This window comes from Stegodyphus dumicola, chromosome 8 (assembly GCF_044657685.1).
Source record: "Stegodyphus dumicola isolate Sdum_Otavi_A_Nest chromosome 8, ASM4465768v1".
NCBI lineage: Eukaryota > Metazoa > Arthropoda > Arachnida > Araneae > Eresidae > Stegodyphus > Stegodyphus dumicola.
The window spans coordinates 38,005,883-38,025,477 of record NC_140775.1 but is presented as its reverse complement, the minus strand read 5'-3'; the positions used below and the strand labels follow the sequence as shown (position 1 = coordinate 38,025,477).

Genomic DNA, 19,595 nt, shown 5'->3' with positions numbered 1-19,595 from the left:
ACCACTGATCATCTGTCCAATTAATGTGCTCCTTTGCCCACTGTAGTCTTTTTTTCCGTTGCTGAAAATTAAGATAAGGCTTTTTTCGTGGAATTCTACCTCCCAGTCCAACATCTGTTAATCTTCTCCTGATTGTTCTTGAACTGACAGAAACACCAGCATCATTCAGATGACTTCTGATGGCCGCTGATGACATTTTTCTATCTTGGAGACATAGTCTTTTTATTCTTCTGTCATCAATAGATGGGGTGCACCTTTTTTCGGCCTTTTTCTTCTTTGTTTTTTATTAAATTTGTCTCCTGATATCGTAAACAAAACTTTCGGACTCCAGATGTAGTCACTGAACCACCCACCTGTCTTGCAATTTCAGCATAGGAAATACCACTTTCTCGTAACACAATAATATTACATCTCTTTCTGGGTGTCCAATCTACTCTTTCATTTGATGTCATTGTTTCTTGACTAAATATTAAAAATTTTTACAAAAATTCCTAATTGTAATTTCAGTGTATAAGAAACAGGTCATCCTTCTACAAAACAAAGCAAAATAATGAATTGTTTCAAGTATAAATATGATGTCAGCTTCTACTGGCAGTTACTAACATTTGATTGGTTCTCAGAACAAGAACAGTGATTGGCCAGGAAAGCTAGACATTACAAACCACTTCATAAATGTGTTTTTTATTTATGTTAAAGTACATATAACTTTTTTTCGTATTGCAAATAATTGAATTTTGTGTTTTGTATAGAATTCCGTAATAAATTCTCTTCAAAAAGATATATACAAGTTTGGATTTTGCGAAACGTAACATTTTCTATAAGCATACAAAGTTCAAAAACATAAAAAATTTCCAAAAGTGTCCACAATTTTGGCCACCACTGTATATGCTATGTTACTCGGCTCAGTGAGCTCAGTTTCTTTATTCTTACATGTTTGTAAACTGTGCATTTTTTGCTTTAAAAATGATTGAATAATGTTGTTCTTTTCTTCCGGCTAAGGTTTTTATGCCTTTAGTTAACCTGCATGTTATAGTTGTAAAATTATCAGCAATTCAAAAGTTGTTTAAGTGCGGCTAAGCCTATTTTTTTACCACAGCAGCCATATATGTTTACATTTGAAACTTAGCAGAATAGTGGATTTGTTGCCAATCTAGAGAAACTAAGCTTCCCAACAACAAAGTAATGTTTTCTTTTATTACTGCGAATTAAATTATGCTTAATCCATCCTAGAATTATCATTTAAGTTATTAAAGTATCTCATATATTGGCTCAGTATAGCGTCCACAACAAATTAAGTCAGTTTCTACACCTTCAGTGTCTTTTTGCCAAGTAAGACCAAAAGTAAACTAATCTTCCAGTTTTGTGCACCGAAAAATTTGCCTTCTTGCCCGCTGGCCGAATAGCATTTTTTAAATTAGAAACTCTAATTTTAATTGTAGAAACATTTTTTTAATTGTTTTAACTGTATTTGGTGTTTTATGTTCTTCTAAAGCTTTCAATTTTTAATATAGGTATTTTGAGTTTTTATGTATTTTTGTCTGAATTGAATTAATTGAATAAGAAATTTATATCTAAAGAAATTCGAGGAAATAAGTTTAAATGAAATGCAGGAAAAATTGCGTATGATTTAATATTCCGTACAAGGAAATCATGTGGTGTACCCAGCAGATTTTTTTTTTTTTTTTTTTTTTTTTTTTTTTTAAGATTCCAGAACAAAGAGAAAGAAATTTAAAAAGAAAAATGAAATTTCAGAATTATGTTTAGTGCATATTGTAACAGAAAGTAAATCATCTTCTAAGGTAAGCCTCTTGATGTTCTCTCAATCCAGAATTTCGTCTTGCATACAAATATATTTATGTTCAAAATGTAACTTTTTCGAGTAATCTATGGTCTATAATTAACGCAATGTAAATGGTACATAGTGCTTTTTAAACTACAACAAATATTACTCTCAGGACTGTAACTAGATGGCACCACTTACTTGATTCTTAAGCTTAATATTTAATATCTTTTACAAAACAAATTTCAGCTTTTGAAGAAAGCAGAATATTTTCCGTCCAAGGAGCTTATAATAACCTCATTGGTTCCGACAGCTCCACTCTAGACTATAAATATAAGAGACCAAAATCAATGTCCTATAACAATAATTGGCAATACTTTTCCCCTCTACACGAAGTCACTGGTATCTTTCAATATTTTTAAAGTGGTCTTGAAATTCAAATAATATCTCTCTGTCCAATGGGAAATATGCATTTCATCTTATAATTTCAGAACAGATAGAAACAAACAAAACAAAAAACAGCATTCTGTAATTTATTTAAAATAGCTGCTATGCTTCTCCCATATTAAAATATGCACTTCAATGTCTGCGCATTTTGGAATTAGCGAAAGTAATATTTTAAACTGAAGATTTATTTACTCGAGGTAAGGTCATCATATGCTTCCTCTTATTTACTCAAAGTACTCAGGTGTTGCACTAAAGAATCAACTGGAAATTTTTCTCTTCAGTCTCATTAGATTGATCTTTCATGCAAATTTATTATTCCTTTCAGTTATGAACTAAATTTTGCCAGTACATCATTTCTATACGCTTAATATCTTTCACAATCAAAGGCCCAAAAATTTTATAATACATTTTGATACATGTTAATAGCTGCAAAAGTGGCTCAGTACGCTCTACAAATCTGCAGTGAAATTACTGAGCTTATTTCCTCTTGATGTTTGGCAGCAGTGTACGAATACGTTTATTTTCTATGTTTCACTTTCATTTGCAAATGTAAATAAGCATTATATTTAATATTTTTATATATATTAGAAGATGTAACGGCAGCCTTTTTTTTAATTTACGGTAAGAAGCTAGTTTTTTTCTCTCAATACTCAAAATATGTCTTTTTCTGTTATTAAAAATGTTTCAAAATATGCGTAGTAAACAAGGCATTGCGCGCGCATACTGTTGTTAATGCGTTCCAACCCTTTTTGCATCATACTTACTGTTGATTAATAATCATATGCTATTTTACTGAAGCGTAAAAGATTATAAGATTTGGAGCAGTGAAAATGTATCACTAATGTGTAGCGATATCAAGAAATCCAGTGTCTCTGGAAATGTAAGAACAATTACGTTTTTATATTTTAAATGAGTTAGATAGTAAAGAAGTATTCGTTCTGTCTCACTAAAAACGTCGGGTACGCCTAGGAATATTTCATAATTTTACAGCATTAAATAAGATTTGTTTCAATAAACTTGAATTTTCAATTTAAGTTTGAGATTGTTAGAGATATTTAGGGTACTCTTTAGAAATGCAGGTGTAACCCCCACGTAAGTTCGTGATCAGGCTCGCTCAGTTATTGTACTGTTTCCAATAAGCTTTAAAAAAGGGTTGATAAATTGTGTAACTTATTGCTGTATTTAATCTGCTGTTTGATTTATGTTAAATAGTTGTCTATAATTCGTTTAAAATTTAATACGTATCCGATAATTTTGAAGTTTGAAAATGCTTCATTCACATTGTCATTGCATTGCGTGATTAATTTTTTATACGTATCTTTCATTAAAAAAAAAATGTGGATTCATTAGTAGATGCAACAGAATAATCTTGTCAGTAATTAAATTGTACAGTGTTTTTAATTTGAAATCATTTTAATTCTTGTGCAATAATTTTAAGAACTGAAAAACTGCAAAAAGGGTATAACTGATCATTAATTGTGTTATACAGTATTCTTCAATTGTTTGTGAATGTCTGTTTCGTACAAAATTATAAAATGTTAAAAAGAAATTGTGTAAGAATTTATTTAAGTAATATTAGTGATTCTGCTGTTGCTAATTAGTTTTGAATAGCTGAGCTATCAAGCTTCTTTAGACTAATTTTTATTAATCTGAATAGATCACACCTAATTTTGTAAAATTGCCCCCCTCCCTCCCCAGTACTTCAGGTCACAGTTTGTTTGTATTTGGTATTTATTTTATGTGAAGTGTAACTTTTATGCTGTGATTATGAAAAATTAAGTTTAGAATGTATCTAAAATGACTGAGACTGAATTAATGTGTTTGAAATTCACATACATGTGTATCCTAAGTAGTCATGGAAAGCCAATCAAATTGCATCAACACAACAAGTTCTACCTCTGTGCCACAGCTGTCATATTCCTGTTGCCCTATTATTTAGTACTAAAAATTTGTACTTTATGATTATGCACCCGTAAGAGAAATCTCTAAGTTACTAGTGACATTATCAATTGGAAACAAAGGCTTATTTGCCTATGTTTATTACCTACAGACAGTTTGTGTTCATAAATAATAATGAAAAGAAGCTTTCTTTAAGAAACAAGAAATTTCATGAGAAAAATTAAAATTATATTGTCAAAAAAAAGAGAGCTCTACACATGAAGTGATGTTTCAATATGCAGCATGTAACGAGCTCCATGTAAGCATAAATATGTGTCATGGTCATGGGTGGGTTTGTTGTCACATGCAACTGAAAAATAGCCAAAAAATGGCAGTTGTGCTGAATATTGAATTTGGATGTGTAAATAATCTCAGAGTACTGAAGAATTTTATTAATTAATTATTTCATAATTGCCAAAAATTATATTGCAGATGCATGAATAGATTATAACAACACCCGAGGACACTTTCGAAATTGTTCTTTTTACATGCTTTTCATATCAAATTTATTATTATTATAATTTTGTGGTGTGTTTCATTTTTTAACTTAGACAGGTATTTCATTTCTTTTACCTTCAACTTTGCTTTTCATTTGGGTGTTCCCCCCCCCTCTCAGAAATTTTATTTTATTTATTATTTTTCTGTTGCATAATTTCTTGAAATGATTTTTTTTTTTTTTTTAATATGGTATAAACATATTAGGTCAATAGGTCAATTTACACTTGTAATTTCACATTAATAAATGAGTAGTATAATACACATTTGTTATTTTATAATATATTTTCATTTTAATAATGTATTCAAAAGAAAAAGCTGTAACTGATATTTATTTGAGTAGCTTGTTGATTTTACTATTAACCTCCGTGTGTTTTCAATTCCAGGTTTTTTTTTCAGTGAAAAAAATTCATCAGTTCTGTGACTTTGATAATGAGCATGAAATTTTAGGTAAGTATTAAAATATAACTTTTAACTTCTAAAGCACTATTAAATTTTTCCATAAAATTAATTTAAGTTCTTCGTACCTGATAGCAGTATTTTAAAATTCAGGTTAAACATTTCTGTATTGTTATATAAAAAGTATGTTATTTCGATAATAATTTTGAATTAAAAGTGACTTCACTTGTGATAATAAGAATTTGGGTTGCATATAATGTATTATGTCTCTAGTATATCGTAGAGGTACTTGCGTTATTATTTTTTGTGGATTTGAAATTCCACTATGCATTACTAAACTGTAAATGCTTGCTTTACACTATGCATTACTAACTGTAAATGCTTGCTTTACAGTTTAGCAATGCATAGTGGAAGGGCAAAAGATTTCCAAAGCAGTAGGAAAAAAAAAAATTTTTGTTTAATATTTCTTTTTACAAATATTATGGACATTACAACCAAAATTTAATGCTGGGGTGGGGAAACAGCAATTAATGGCTGAATTTTTTTATGTAGTATCTTATATAAAAAAATGATACTCTTCTATTAATGGAACCAAATTAAGAAATGGATGGATGGATGGATGTGTTCATGTATGATGTGTATATGTATATGTGTATGTATGCATCTGTATATATGTGAATACATTTCTGAATCTCCCAATAACAGAAGAGTACCAAAAATGCAGCAAAGGAATATTATTATCTTATTATTTTATGAAAAAGAGTAAATATAAATAATGTGTTGTACTGGTAAAAATACTTTTTCAGTTCCTTTGAAATATAGTAAACAATCTGCCTAATTCTCGCTGATGAAATAGTACATGACATTGTTATTATTACTTTATGTTACTATAAATTATAGTAAAAAAAGTTATCTAGCTGTTTGCAAATTGTATGTGGCAGAAGTGTTAGGAATAAGTATGAGCACATGTAGCTGTCTATTATAAGGTTAAAAACCTATGTAAACCTGATCCGTTTCTTCCCTCCCCCCATTATTTTGAAAAATTACTATTCTGTGTATGTGACCAGTTACAGCCCAAAGGTATCTTTGCATGTTTCAAGCATTTTTAAAAGTATTCAAATTCCTTAAAATATATGGTAAGTCAAAGTAATATATTTAATTTTATAAAAAAACACCTTGAGCCTAAATATAATATGACATTTTTTTCTGTATGTACACCATAACGTAAAAAGTTCATTACCTTTGTTGCTGCTGTTAAAGTAATATACACTTTTTTGCAATGCCCCAAGATATATGATATATAGCCAAAAATTATACTGATAAAAATGCCTTCAATATTCAGCTTGTATAGGGTATCTGAAGCATGCTGTTATTTTTCTGGCATAACATATTACGAAATTCAGGCATGTGTTATGTGTGGAACCATAATTGTTACTTGAGCCAGTATGGTTCTTTGATTTAAAAACTATCTAAACATTCTGTCTTTTCATTTTAATATAAATATTTTATTTTTTTGTTTTATAAATTTCTGTGTAACTCCTTTTGTCTTTCTTATACACATTTGTTTAAAAATATTTTGAATATTTATTGAGACATTATTTTGTTGAATGAATATTTATTGAGACATTATTTATAAGACATTATTTTCATTTTTCTAGATTCTATGCTGCTCAGCTATTATGACAGACTTTTGGTCCGATTTAATACCCAGCAAGCCTGCTAATTTTAGTTGGGAAAACAAGTCAATTGATGTAGCCATAAAAGGCTGCTTTTCATATTATGACACTACTGCATGTGTCAGGTGAGATACTGAACTTTTAATTGCATTGTTTATTATAATGCTAAATTAGTTTTTTTGATTTTTTAGTATAATTAGCCCTTTACCTTATCACAAAATAAAACTAAAATGTTTCTGTTTATTGAGACATTTGTATAAATGTCAACATTATTTCATTTGTGATAGAACTGATAAATAAAATATTGATAATATTAAGGAAAAAATGGAAAAAAAAAATTCTCTGTAACAATGAAATTTAAGTGGTTTTTTGTACATTTAAGTCTGTGATAGGCATCGCCTGTTGAGTTTGCACAAAAATTGTATGCAGGCAAGGCTGGTCATTTTCACTTGAATGGTTTAATATAATTTTTATTGAAATTGTTCTTTAGATATAAAGTTTACTTAAGACTCTTCAAATTTGTTCTCTGATTTTGTAATTTTTGGGGGAGGGGTGAAATGTAGTTTAAAATAATCACATATGACTTTAAAAGAATTGAAATTTGAATTAACATAAAGCAAAAAACTATGAAATATTGCAGTACTATCTGTAACTAAATATTATTCCAATGAAAAAATTAGTTTTAAAGTTATCAAATTTCAGCATGAACTTTGAAGTCAGCTTTAAGTACAAATAATTTTGATACAAGTTTTCATTTCAGATTATCTTTTGAAATCTGCAGCAGGGTTTTTTTTTTTTTTTTTTTTTTTTTTAATCATTGCCAATCTAGGATAAAATTTTACATATCTGCGAAATTTTGTATGTTTCTCATATTTCTGTGCAAAATTATTTTTTAATATGCAAAGAGATTTTCCATTATATTAGTTATTTATCCAGTATACATCTAAAATATAGAATCCATTATAAATGTTCAAATCAAAAAATAAGTTTAATCTTCAGTCCTGTATTGGTCAGATTTGGATTGTTATGTCAATGCATATGAAGTGCACTGATGAAAGGTGTGATTTTTATGTTTGAAACTATATATTTGTGTAATATTGTTTACTCATATAATTTTCTTTTTTCATTGTTATGCTATTTCTTGAAATAAGTATTGAACTCTGACATCAGAAACTTTTATTCAAACATGTGAAATAGAGATTGAAAATATTCCAAAAATGTATCATTTAGTGTTTAGTATATTTGGTACTACCATTGAATCATGAAAGCTGACAGGGATCCCACCTAAGTTGCACCAATAAACCTTACAGAATTTTGAAGTAACTGACGCATCTTTATTTAATAAACAGTTGGTTAATGCTGCTTTTTTTTCACCTCAGAAAAAGATTTTCTCTGATTTCTGCTGTTTTATTAGATACTCTGATTTTATCAAAAACTCTGTTTAGAATGCTACGAGTACAAATTTCCCACATGTAATTGTTTCAGTCTGTTACTGTTTTGCCAGCTATATGTAGCTGATCATATCTATGTCCATTAATATACTCTTTTAGTGAAGGTGAAATTTTATAAATATTGAAAAAATCCACTGCTTGCTGTGCTGTAGAAGGCAGGTTCATTTTTTTCAAAATGCAAGTGAAAAGCACAGTAATAACAGCTAATTTATATCTTTGTTCATAAAAAAGGAAATGTGACTTATCGAGAATTAGTCGGGATTACATCAAATTAAATGTTATGAGTGTTTGTTACATTACACATAACTAGTGCTGAATGATACTGCTTGAAAACATTTTCATGACTGATGAGATAATACATAAGTATCATGTATTTATGTACATTACTTAAATGTTACATAATATGTAGTGTTTGGTGTAATTTGTAGTTATGTAGGTGTACATGTAATAAATTTTAAAATGTATTATGTATGGATGTAGTTAGCACTTCTGTATTCTTAAAGCAACATATTTATAATTAATAGGATCTCTTGGTTCGTATTCTAAATATAATTGTTTTTTTAAGAGTGAAATAGATTTTTGTTAAATAAATCGGTTGATTGCTTTAAGTAATAATTGTTGCTAAATTGGTGCGTAAAAAAATAAAGGATAGACCGATAAAATAGCTGTATTTCTGGGAAGATAAAACACACATTTTGTTTTAAAATTTGATGTATTTAATTTGTGTAAATTTATGCATGTTTTTATTATTAGTTATTTATCCAGTATACATCTAAAATATAGAATCCATTATAAATGTTCAAATCAAAAAATAAGTTTAATCTTCAGTCCTGTATTGGTCAGATTTGGATTGTTATGTCAATGCATATGAAGTGCACTGATGAAAGGTGTGATTTTTATGTTTGAAACTATATATTTGTGTAATATCGTTTACTCATATAATTTTCTTTTTTCATTGTTATGTTATTTCTTGAAATAAGTATTGAACTCTAACATCAGAAACTTATGCTAATTTATGCATGTTCATAGTAACATGCTACTATCTTCTAATATCATTATATGGTATGCTAATTATTTCCGATAATTAATTAGAAATTTATGTCTTTTCGCAGGAATTCCTTGTTGGCCTTCCTTGGATTTATAACACTTTTCCTTTGTGCTATTCGTATCACAAGGCTACATGTGCTTCATCATCCACAACTTCACCAATATCTAGTATTTTACTTTGCTAGTTTTGAAGTATTATTTTTGTAAGTATGAATACTATTTTAGTTTCTTATCTTTATGTTACTTCTTATTAATTATAAGCATAAAAAGGTATATAAATGAGTGATTCTGAAAAAGTGTGAAAACACTTTATTGAAGCACAAGAAACACATACAAGGATAGACACAACAGCCAAAACATTTTTTCACATTCCAAAAATAAGACTAACTATGATTCTCAAATATTCTAGAAGCTGATGTCACTCTAACTCCAGCTTCTGTTACTTCTGTTCATAACACAGCTGATGATTGCCACTTCACAGGTTCTTCCATATGACACTTTGAAGCCATAACAAACAGTTTAGAGTCCTTATACTCTGAAATCAAATACTATATTGCAGAAATTCACTCTGCACAATGCACTTGATTAATCGTCAGATGGCATAACTATTTGATTTTTATATCAGAAACCATTTAATCACTTTTAATTGGATAATGAAAAAGGCTTGTCTTTCACATATTCCCTGCAAAAAAGATTTACATCAACTGGATTTTTCATGGAATATCATTATTTTCGGAGTACATACAGATATTTGGATGCAAGTGTATTTTTTATTCATAGTAATTAAATCTTTAAAGACCACCATTGAAGAAAATATAGTATCAATTTTAATACAGTATGAAGTATGAGATCCAGAATTGCTGAGACATAGGCAGTTCTAGATTTTGAAAATTTCCGGATTTTAGGTCATCAGTTTAAAACTAGCGAAATGACTTCTAGACATGGGGGGCGTTGGAACTTCTTTTACTGTTTAGGTCAGATAGAAAAGTGCTAACTGTCCCTACACAGGGCTGGCACCAGAGCAGGTGCATTCACTGTGGCCACATTGGGCATCCGAACACAGGAACAGCAAAAATTTTAAGACTTCAAAGGAACACTAAACAGCAAAATTTAGGAATGGCAGAATTTTTAAAATTTAACACTGGCAGCCCCAGTGGAGTCACTGGGCAATAGAATTTAGGAGAGACAAAATTTTTAGAATTTAAGGAGATAACCAAGCAGTGAAATACAGAGCACCTAAACAAAATTTTTAGAATTTAAGGAGATAACCAAGCAGTGAAATACAGAGCACTAGCCCTGCATCTCCCACAACACTCAAGGTCCGAAAGTGTAATCCTGTCCAACATCCATATGTCAATCAGTTTATTGTTTTTAGTGACCAACTTGTCTCCCTAACCAGCAGGCTTTTGAAAATGATTTGCAGGTATCTCAGTTATCTGGAGAAAAATCACATTTATGGAGAACCTGTTTTCTTTTGTTATTATATTATTATTCCTATACTTTGGAAAAGGGATTTTTGTTATTATTTTGCTTAGTTTTGTCTTTATTTATTTGGGGAAGCTGATAATCCAGAGGTCCAGATATTGAATGTCCAGATTTCAAACTTTGTACTATATTTTTATAGTTTTTATATGCTTTCTTGTAGTAATACTTTGAAATTTTTATGACAGCATTTTATTGTTTGCATAAGAAAATTCATGTCTGCTTTTGTTGTGTTATATAAATCGTTTATTTGAATTTTAATTTTGATATTATTTCATGCCATATAATTGGTTATGGTCAAAATTTTTAGCCCAGAGGGCATTAGCCCAAAAGGGCTATTAATTTCGTTTTGCCATTTTACGTTGATTCGCTATAAATGTTGGTTCACTTTTCAAATTGTTACTACCAAATATTATCTCCTTGCATTATATTTAAAGAAATTAAATGATGAAGAATCTGCATAAATGTATCTATGTTCTCGCATTGTGATAAAACAGTGGTACCTAGAGCCATTAAATTTTGAATAATGTACGTTTCCAACCAAATACAGGCATCTGGAAGCCCAAATTTGGAATTTGAAATTGGTTTTATTATCTGTTTCAGATTTTATAGAAATTTAATGAATTTTGGATTAACAGTGAAAAGTGATTTAAAAGTGAGCAATGGCAACACTGTACAGGGGGAAAAATTATCTCCAGTGCGCCCAGTGCACGAGACTGTATCACGCTATTTGGCATTTGTTTTATTATCTATTTTGTACAACTTTAACAAATTTTCGATTATCAAACTCAGTGATTTAAAAGTGAGCAATGGCAACACTATATGGGGGGAAAAAAAAAAAAAATTTATCTCCAGCATGCGAGACTATGTATCAGAAAGTCTAAAGGTATGCTCATTCTAAAATTATTTTGCGTATTGCTATTGAACTGAATTTTAAGGTTTAGATGAGAAGAACATGATTTTTAGTAAATAAAGGTAACACACAAAACATTAAGGAAAAAAGCCCCTTTGGGCATAATGTAAAAGCTGGAGGCTTTCAGATTTTTAAATTTAAAAAAAAAAAAAATTCTTATTGTTAATTTCAAATTAAATGTTTTGATGCATGTGAAGAAAAAGCTGTGTGCTCTTCTTTCTACCGCAGCAAGTTCTTCTGAAGAATTCTTTTGCTTAGAAAATAAAGGCCATGTTGTTTGGCTTTCAGACAAAGAAATTTTTCATATACAATTTTTTTTTAAATAGTGGTATGAGGGAAATTTTATTGTACTTTTCCCATCCATTATTTATTTCGTATGTCTAGAAAGGAATGCTGAATTTTCCTTTATTTACAAACAGCTGTTTTTTAAATTGTGTTGTTGTTTTTAAAATTATCTTCTTTATTTTATTTTCATTAACAATTATAATTTACTATTGTTTCAGGTTGGTGAAATGGATTGCAGTCAGCAGTTGTTACCAAATGGAATTCATTGCTTCATATGTAAAAATGCTACAATTCATTCTTCTGTGTCATTTCCACTGGTCTCTAGTGTCACGCATACTGCATCAAAAGAAGCTGATTAGTTGGTAAATTACCATTCCATTATATTAGTTGATAAATTATTTTTCTATTTTGTAGGTGGTAAATTACTTACATTTTATCTCGTCAACCAAGCAATGTAATTTAGTGCTAGTTATGAATAAACATGATGAAACAGCACCTTTGTAACATCTGCACTTTCGTTTGATGTAATCCAAGTGATTCTGTATCACCTGCTTTATTTAGTTTCTATGACAAGGATTTAAATTAATTGTTATTGCTATATTTTTTCCCTTGCATTTAAAAAAATATTAAAATTTGGGACATGCCTTCTACATAGCAGCAAATACCATTGTGTTAATTTATAGGTATTTAATTTGAATATGGTAAGAGATTTTGAAACAACATCAAGAACTTTTTTAATTGTACAATGTTTAAATAGCTCATGAAAAAATTTGTGAACTATAGGCCCTGGAAATGAACTACAAGTACATAAGATATAATTTCAGGTTACAATTTTGTTGTTATGATACTTTTCTGTAATATTTTACTGAATTTAAAGAACAAAAATGTTGACTTTTAGCATTCTTATCAGGATTGAATTTCATCAGCTAAGGTACTTTAAAATTCATTAAATGCTAAATAAATCCATTATGTGGTGCCTATATTTTATATATTTTAATATATGCATTTTTATCTTTTGTATAATATATATAATATTTTCCAATACAGTCAAATACCGAAAATCCGCCAACTCCTGAAATCCACGTTGCCTCTCAAAATATAAGCATTCAGTTTCCAGAAATCGCAACATGGAGAATGAAATATCGAATTAAAAATACTTACCAAATAATGATGTCATAAGTAATGAATTAAAATGACTCATAAAGGAAATACCAAATTATTGACATCATGATAAAAGTTTTTCTCCCTCCAGTCTATATCAAGGTAAAAAATAAATCGGAGTTTCTGAAAAAAATTCTTTCAGGTGACTATTCTATTTCACTTTGTAATTATAATAGAAAAAAGAAAAAAGAAAATTCACTATCAAAGACTGCATTTATTTGTTAGCAAAATCATGGGATGTTGTTTCCCAAACAACATTAGTAAATGCCTGGCGTAATGTATGTCCATCTTCTCTGTTTTTGAAACTGAGAGATATGACAGTGACTTTTCTGGTTTTAGGGTCAGTGCAGCAAGGGTCAAAGCAAGAGAATCACTTTTATGTGTGAAAGAATAAATGAGGAGGCTTTACAAGAAGATATTGTTGAATGTATGATGTGTTCAGATGAGCCAACACTGACATATCAGATGACCCATGATTAAATCATTGGCTTTGTTTTGAACTTATCACACCAAGAAAACGATTCTGACACAGATAGTGATTTTGATAGGAGTAAGAAAATATCTTTTTGGAACATGGTGAAAAATATCTAAAACTTTTAAAACAACAGAGCTGTGTCACAGAGCAAGAGATTCTGTCTCTATATAATTTACAAAAAAACATACTCTGGAGCACCTTAAAGTTTTAAAACAAAATTCTACCAGAAAAATGTTTGAAACATGTAAAAAAAAATTTAATATTTTATGCTTTATTAATATCCCTTATCTTTATATGTCTTTATTGTATATGCGCTTATGCTTTTAAATATCGGTGTAATCACTAATATAAATGAATAATATAATAAATATATTTACATCTAATAATAATTTATTGCATATAATAAATTAATGTAATAGTTTATATGTATATTATTGTAATAATGTATATAATAATTCAAGTAAATTTATATAATATGCCTTATTTATTTTGCACTTTTAGTCTGAATATTATAATTTATCTTTTCCATCCTGAAATCCGTAAAATCCTAAAATCTGCACAACCTCTGGTCCCAAGCATTGCGGATTTCTGGACTTCTGCTTTACTAGTTATTTCAATACCTATGTATTATTCCATTGATCAGTACTTGTGTATTATTCCTTCAATTATGAAGGCTGGCTACCATCAAGTTAGCAGAGATCCTGCACCAATCATTTCTGTTAAATTCTGAAGTAACTGTCACCCCTTTATTTAATAAACAGTCAGTTTTCAATCCACTTTGCATTCATACAGCATTTGTGGATTTCAAGTATTTTGTCAAGCTTTCCCATTATTACTAGGAGCTTTGTTCAGAATGCTGTGAGTACAAACTTCTCACAGGTAACCATTCCACTCTATTACTGTTGCATTGGGCCTATTTAGCCGACCATATTTTGTCCATTAAATATAATTTTTTTTTTTCCCCCCTCAAAGCAAGATACCATAACTTTGCAAATAATCCACTCTTTCCTGTTCTGTAAAATGCAGGTTCCAATTCCCCCCCCCCCCAAAAATGCAAAGGAAGAAATTTAACAGTAACAATTAATTTATTTCCTTGTTAATAAAAACAAAACATGGATATTATAAAGCATCAATCTGGATTACATCAAATGAAAATGCAGATGCTACGAGGTTGTTACATCACACATATCCATAATTGGCATTGAATCACACAAATGTACTGTTATTTGTACTCAGTTAAATTAATAACTGAATTTTATTTCTAGGGTAATAATTCCATTTCTTGTTGGATTTTTCGCCTTTCTTTCCTTAGTCACTGCATTAGGCTTGATAGCTCACTTTTCACCATGGACTGCATGTTTAGGTAACTTTAATTGTTTCCCTTTGGGAAAATTTGAAATGTTTATCCAATACTGAAATTACAGTTCTTGTTCCTTGTATTTATTGTATGTTTAATTTCCAGGAATGTTAGGGATAAAACATGTTATATAGAATTCTTATGTAAATATGCTTTATTTAAAAACAAAACATCTTGATAAATTGCATTGTTACAAAGATAATATTTATTGAAGGGTTAAATAAAAGTATTTTTAAGTATAATAAAGTAATACTGTGATAATTACTGATTAATTATCAGTGTTACTGAAATTATATAAAAAAATTTTTAATTTAATTTGGAAATTGAATCTTGTTTATCTGAACTAATTAAGGTGATGTCATTCTAAATAAGATTTTTTTAATAGCCCATGATAAATGTTTTTGGCAATCAAAACTAAAATTAATTCAAAAAATAGTATTATTAAACTGAAGTCTATATTAAAGTACATTTACATATATGATTTTTTAAAGTAAATGAATGATCATTTTAAGTTTTTAAGTTCTCTTTTGGTTCTTCACTGGAGAACAATCCTGCTATATTTGTCTGAGCTAGATTTTGTACAAAATGGAAAAAGCTTATTTTTGTGCTCGTCATTTTCGGCAGTAATGTTATTTTTGAATACATTCCTTATAAAGTAAGCTTCAGGTTTTTCTTTTCAAGCTTTCTATGTTTATTTTAGTCATGTACTATAAGTAATTCAGTTCAGTATGAAAGAAGATTTTATTTTTATTAAAATTATCACTTTAAAGTTACTGAATAAGTATCCAGTAAATGAAATTGGAAAAATTCATGATAAAAATTACTGTGTTTGAATATTTACAAACATAGCAATTTATAACTGATGTAAATTTTTTCGAAAATTCATAAATTCATAATATTTTGTAATTAAATCTCAGTTTCAAAAATTTTTCCATAGCAGTTTTTAGTAAATAACAAATTCAAATATTAGAAAAATTTCACATATTATGTATTGCTTATTGCTAAATGCTTTTATATTTTCCAGAAATCAGTTGTATTCCTGTTTATTGTAGTTTAGTATTTAGGTAGTTTTTATCTGTTGTGGTACAATGCAGATTTTATTGATATAATCCGTTCATGAACTTAAATATTGGTAGTCATATCATCAACAGAGATTTTTTAAAGATTGGCAGTCATATTATCAACAGAGATTTATTCCACAGATTATTATTTTTGCATACCTGTTACAGAAATCACTGTTCATTGTAAAATATCATCTTGCCTCTAAAGCAGGAAACAGACAGGTTTAGTTTACAAGATGTGGAGATTACTAGTTTTCATACTAACTCATAATGTTATTCTTCACAATATTAATACTGTAGTTTTAATTCATGAATTTAAAAAAAAAATTGGAATGATGAAATCCTTCTTTTGTGACCTGGTAATTTTTTAGGTACTTTCTGATTATCCACACCCCCATAAAAAATTGCAAAAAAGTATTCATGAGGCATTTATATTTTGTATTTACACTTAAAAGTATTTATGTGTCAGCCCATGTATGTGGGTAGTTCACATCTGATTAAGTATATGAGAATTTGATTTTTGAAACTCAGCCATCATATTTCTGATTTTTTTTTTTTTTTTTTTTTTTTTTTTGTGTGTGTGTGTGTGTGTGTGTGTGTATGAAATTATGAAATATATTTTTCTTTTAGCAAATCATATTGGGACAGTGGAAGTAGTGGGTTAAATGATCAAACAAAAAAGGGCTGCCTCTGTGCAAAAATATGGCATTTTACCTAACAACAGAAAGTGCAAAATTTGCGTTATATGAAGTTGTATTTCTTGAACCACTGAATTTTATGGAAATGCAATGTAAAAAATTGCAAGCAAAGAGTCATAAATTGGTTTGAAGATAATTTTATCTTGTTTAATACAGCTATTATTAATTTATTGGAGGCTGGAGGTTATACCAAAGTTGTGCATGATGCTTAATTTGTGCATTTTTTTTCTTTTGTTAAAATAGATTGCTGTGTACATGGAAAAAACAAGAGTACAGAAAACTTACAAAATAATTTCTCAAAAAAGGTTAGATTTGTATTACTGGTGTTTCTCACTTCTTAATTTGATTGATTGCTCTGTTATGGAATTCTTAACATGGCACCATTTTGAAAATTGGTTTTACCTTACATGCATTGGCTTGACAAAAAACAGTTGCCAACAAATTTACAACTTTTCAGCAAAGGGGCAGATAATCAGAAAGTACCATACCAACCCCTCTCCAGAATCAAAATTTAGATTGTATCAATTTAGAAGTAAGTGTTGAATCTCCTGTGATTTTTTATATGTAATATCTTTTGATTCAGCTCCACACTGGATATTGCTGTCCTTCGCCGAGTTCTTGGGAATCCAGTTGTATGTTGTTGCTGGCATTTACATAACCAAAAAAATAAATTCCATCTCTGCCCTTGATTCATTTAAGAGAGAGCAAAAGAGAGATTTATGGAGGTAAAAATAATTTTACATGATTTCTTACTTCAGATCGTTCATGTAAATTACTTCACATGCAATTACTCTATGGCTTATGGTATATCTTGATAAGCTCCTCATTAGCTGAAAATATCATGTCACAAAAATACATCTAAACTGCTAATCTTTTGTTAACATTAAAAGTCCTGAAATAACTTAATTTAACTTACAACTTTATGAAATCATTTAATGTGCTGTCCTAAATATGCAAAAAGGTATGACTTTGAGAATGTTTTTTATTAATTTAAACAGCTGATAACACAGTAAATCGTAAGAATGAGTAAAAGTCTAGGATTTAACTTTATTTTCTAAATGGCAGAAAAGCTGATTTAAAAAAAAGATCATCAAACTTTTGGATATTTATCAGTTGTCCTGGCTCACATTTTCTTGCTGATAATGTTTTAGGAACCAAGAACATTTTTAAAAGCTAAACATATCCAGTGAATTTTCGTAACAATTTTCTACTGTTGTGTTGAATATCCTTTGCAACAATCAGTAGATATTATTGAGCTCTGCACCATGTTGCCTGAAATTATATCCGTTAAAGTTTTGCTGTTGTTTTTTAACCATTTTCCAAAAATGCATGTTTTACAACATAATTTGTCAGAATAATACATTTTCCACGTGGTTTTCCATTTTATATAATTGTATTAAGAAGCAAAAAATATAAGTTTCTGTATTTTTATTTTTATTTTTATTTTTTTTAATCTTTTATATAGTATGAAATTCTTCTATCATAAATTTAAGTTTTTCTGACCTATTTTCAATGGGAAAATGTGAACTGATATAACTGATAAGTATACCAAAAATGTTGAAGATATCTAATGTGATGTGCAAAAGTGTCAGTGCTGGTGAGTAAGCTTTGCAAGAAGGCATTAAATTTTGCCATTGCGTTTGGTTCTGTTATTTTTTTGAAGTGGGAGTGTCAGCACTGTTGTTAATTTTACTGTGTGTATCACTTCTAGCATATTTTGTGAGCCGAGATAATAGCCAAAATTTAATGTACAGTTCCCGATGAGTGCACAGTTCTTTCACGCTATATTAAAATTAGAAAAAAAATGTGTAACAGAAACCATAGTAGTACATTGAAAAGTTTCATCCCTCTCTCCCTTAAACTGGATCATTTTCTGGATAGCATATATTAATAATATTGAATTTTGTATTATTTGATATAAGAAGTGTATACCGTATTTATGCGAATCTAATGCGCCATCGAATCTAATGCGCATCCCCATTTTAAAACTTTAAATAATAAAAAAAATTGTTTGTCGACGAATGTAATGCGTATCAATGGTATGAGAAATTTATTGAATCTTATTTTATACAACAATAGATTTATACATAAAGTAGCAGAACATAGAATTAACCTATTAGTGGGCTATTGTTATGTGAAACAATCATTGTTAATTACCACTACCGTATATGGTACATATCGTAAAGTATGAACATGAAATAAATCGTAGCATTTCTATCTAGCTAACAGTTTCTACAATCAGTGATTAATAGTAAACATCTTTATTCACTATTTTGATGATAACATTTTTAGTGTCCTTCTCCGTAATGGTGTAGTTACGAGGCATATCAAACCAAATTGGCGTCTCGTCAGCGATGTCAATTTGCCCCATTGAAAAATTTTTTCCTTTGGAAGTGTGATGACATACCGCTAAAATGTTAGTAGTTTTCTCTCAAAATCTGCAGGAAGCTTTTGGCATATTGTTGTACGGCGTCTTAGAGATAAGCCCATCCGCTTCATAAACCGATCCACCCATCCACGGCTAGCTTTAAACTCTGGTTTCGGTATTCCAAGAACTTCAGCCTCCTCTTTTGCTTTATTTCATATAGTGTCGCTAGTCACAAGTTGTCCATTCTTCCTCCTTTCACGTACAAATTCCAAAACCTTTTCTTCAATTTTAGGGTGTCTTCCTTTGCGAGGGCCAGTGAATTTCTTTCTACTAGTTTTAGTTGCAAACAGTGCCAATTTCTGTTGCCGCCACAAGCGAACATTGCTCTCAGCTACGTTTAACTCTCTTTTCTATTGCCATTTCTTTCAGGATAAAGAATTACTTTATGTTTGAAAGTAGCATCATATGACATTCTTCTCTGCTTGCCCTCCATTCGTGACTACGTACTCTGCAGTTTGTATCCTCTGTGCAATAATGTGTCAACCATAAATGTAACGGTAAA

General features: G+C 29.4%; 1 protein-coding gene across 2 annotated transcripts in view; it reads left to right on the top strand.

Annotated features, from left to right (window-relative positions):
• The first annotated feature begins 2,725 nt into the window (after positions 1-2,725).
• LOC118188393 (uncharacterized) overlaps positions 2,726-19,595 on the top strand; it is a 45,616-nt gene continuing 28,746 nt past the window's right edge. Inside the window, exons 1-7 of one of the 2 annotated variants that reach the window (XM_035358826.2) lie at positions 2,726-2,848; positions 5,047-5,110; positions 6,718-6,860; positions 9,299-9,436; positions 12,132-12,275; positions 14,815-14,912; positions 17,249-17,390. In XM_035358826.2, the coding sequence (XP_035214717.1) occupies positions 6,739-6,860; positions 9,299-9,436; positions 12,132-12,275; positions 14,815-14,912; positions 17,249-17,390 (644 nt within the window). In that variant the 5' untranslated portion in view covers positions 2,726-2,848; positions 5,047-5,110; positions 6,718-6,738. Of the gene's footprint in view, positions 2,849-2,960; positions 3,108-5,046; positions 5,111-6,717; positions 6,861-9,298; positions 9,437-12,131; positions 12,276-14,814; positions 14,913-17,248; positions 17,391-19,595 lie in introns of those variants that run through there. The other variant, XM_035358815.2, reaches the window with a different exon arrangement.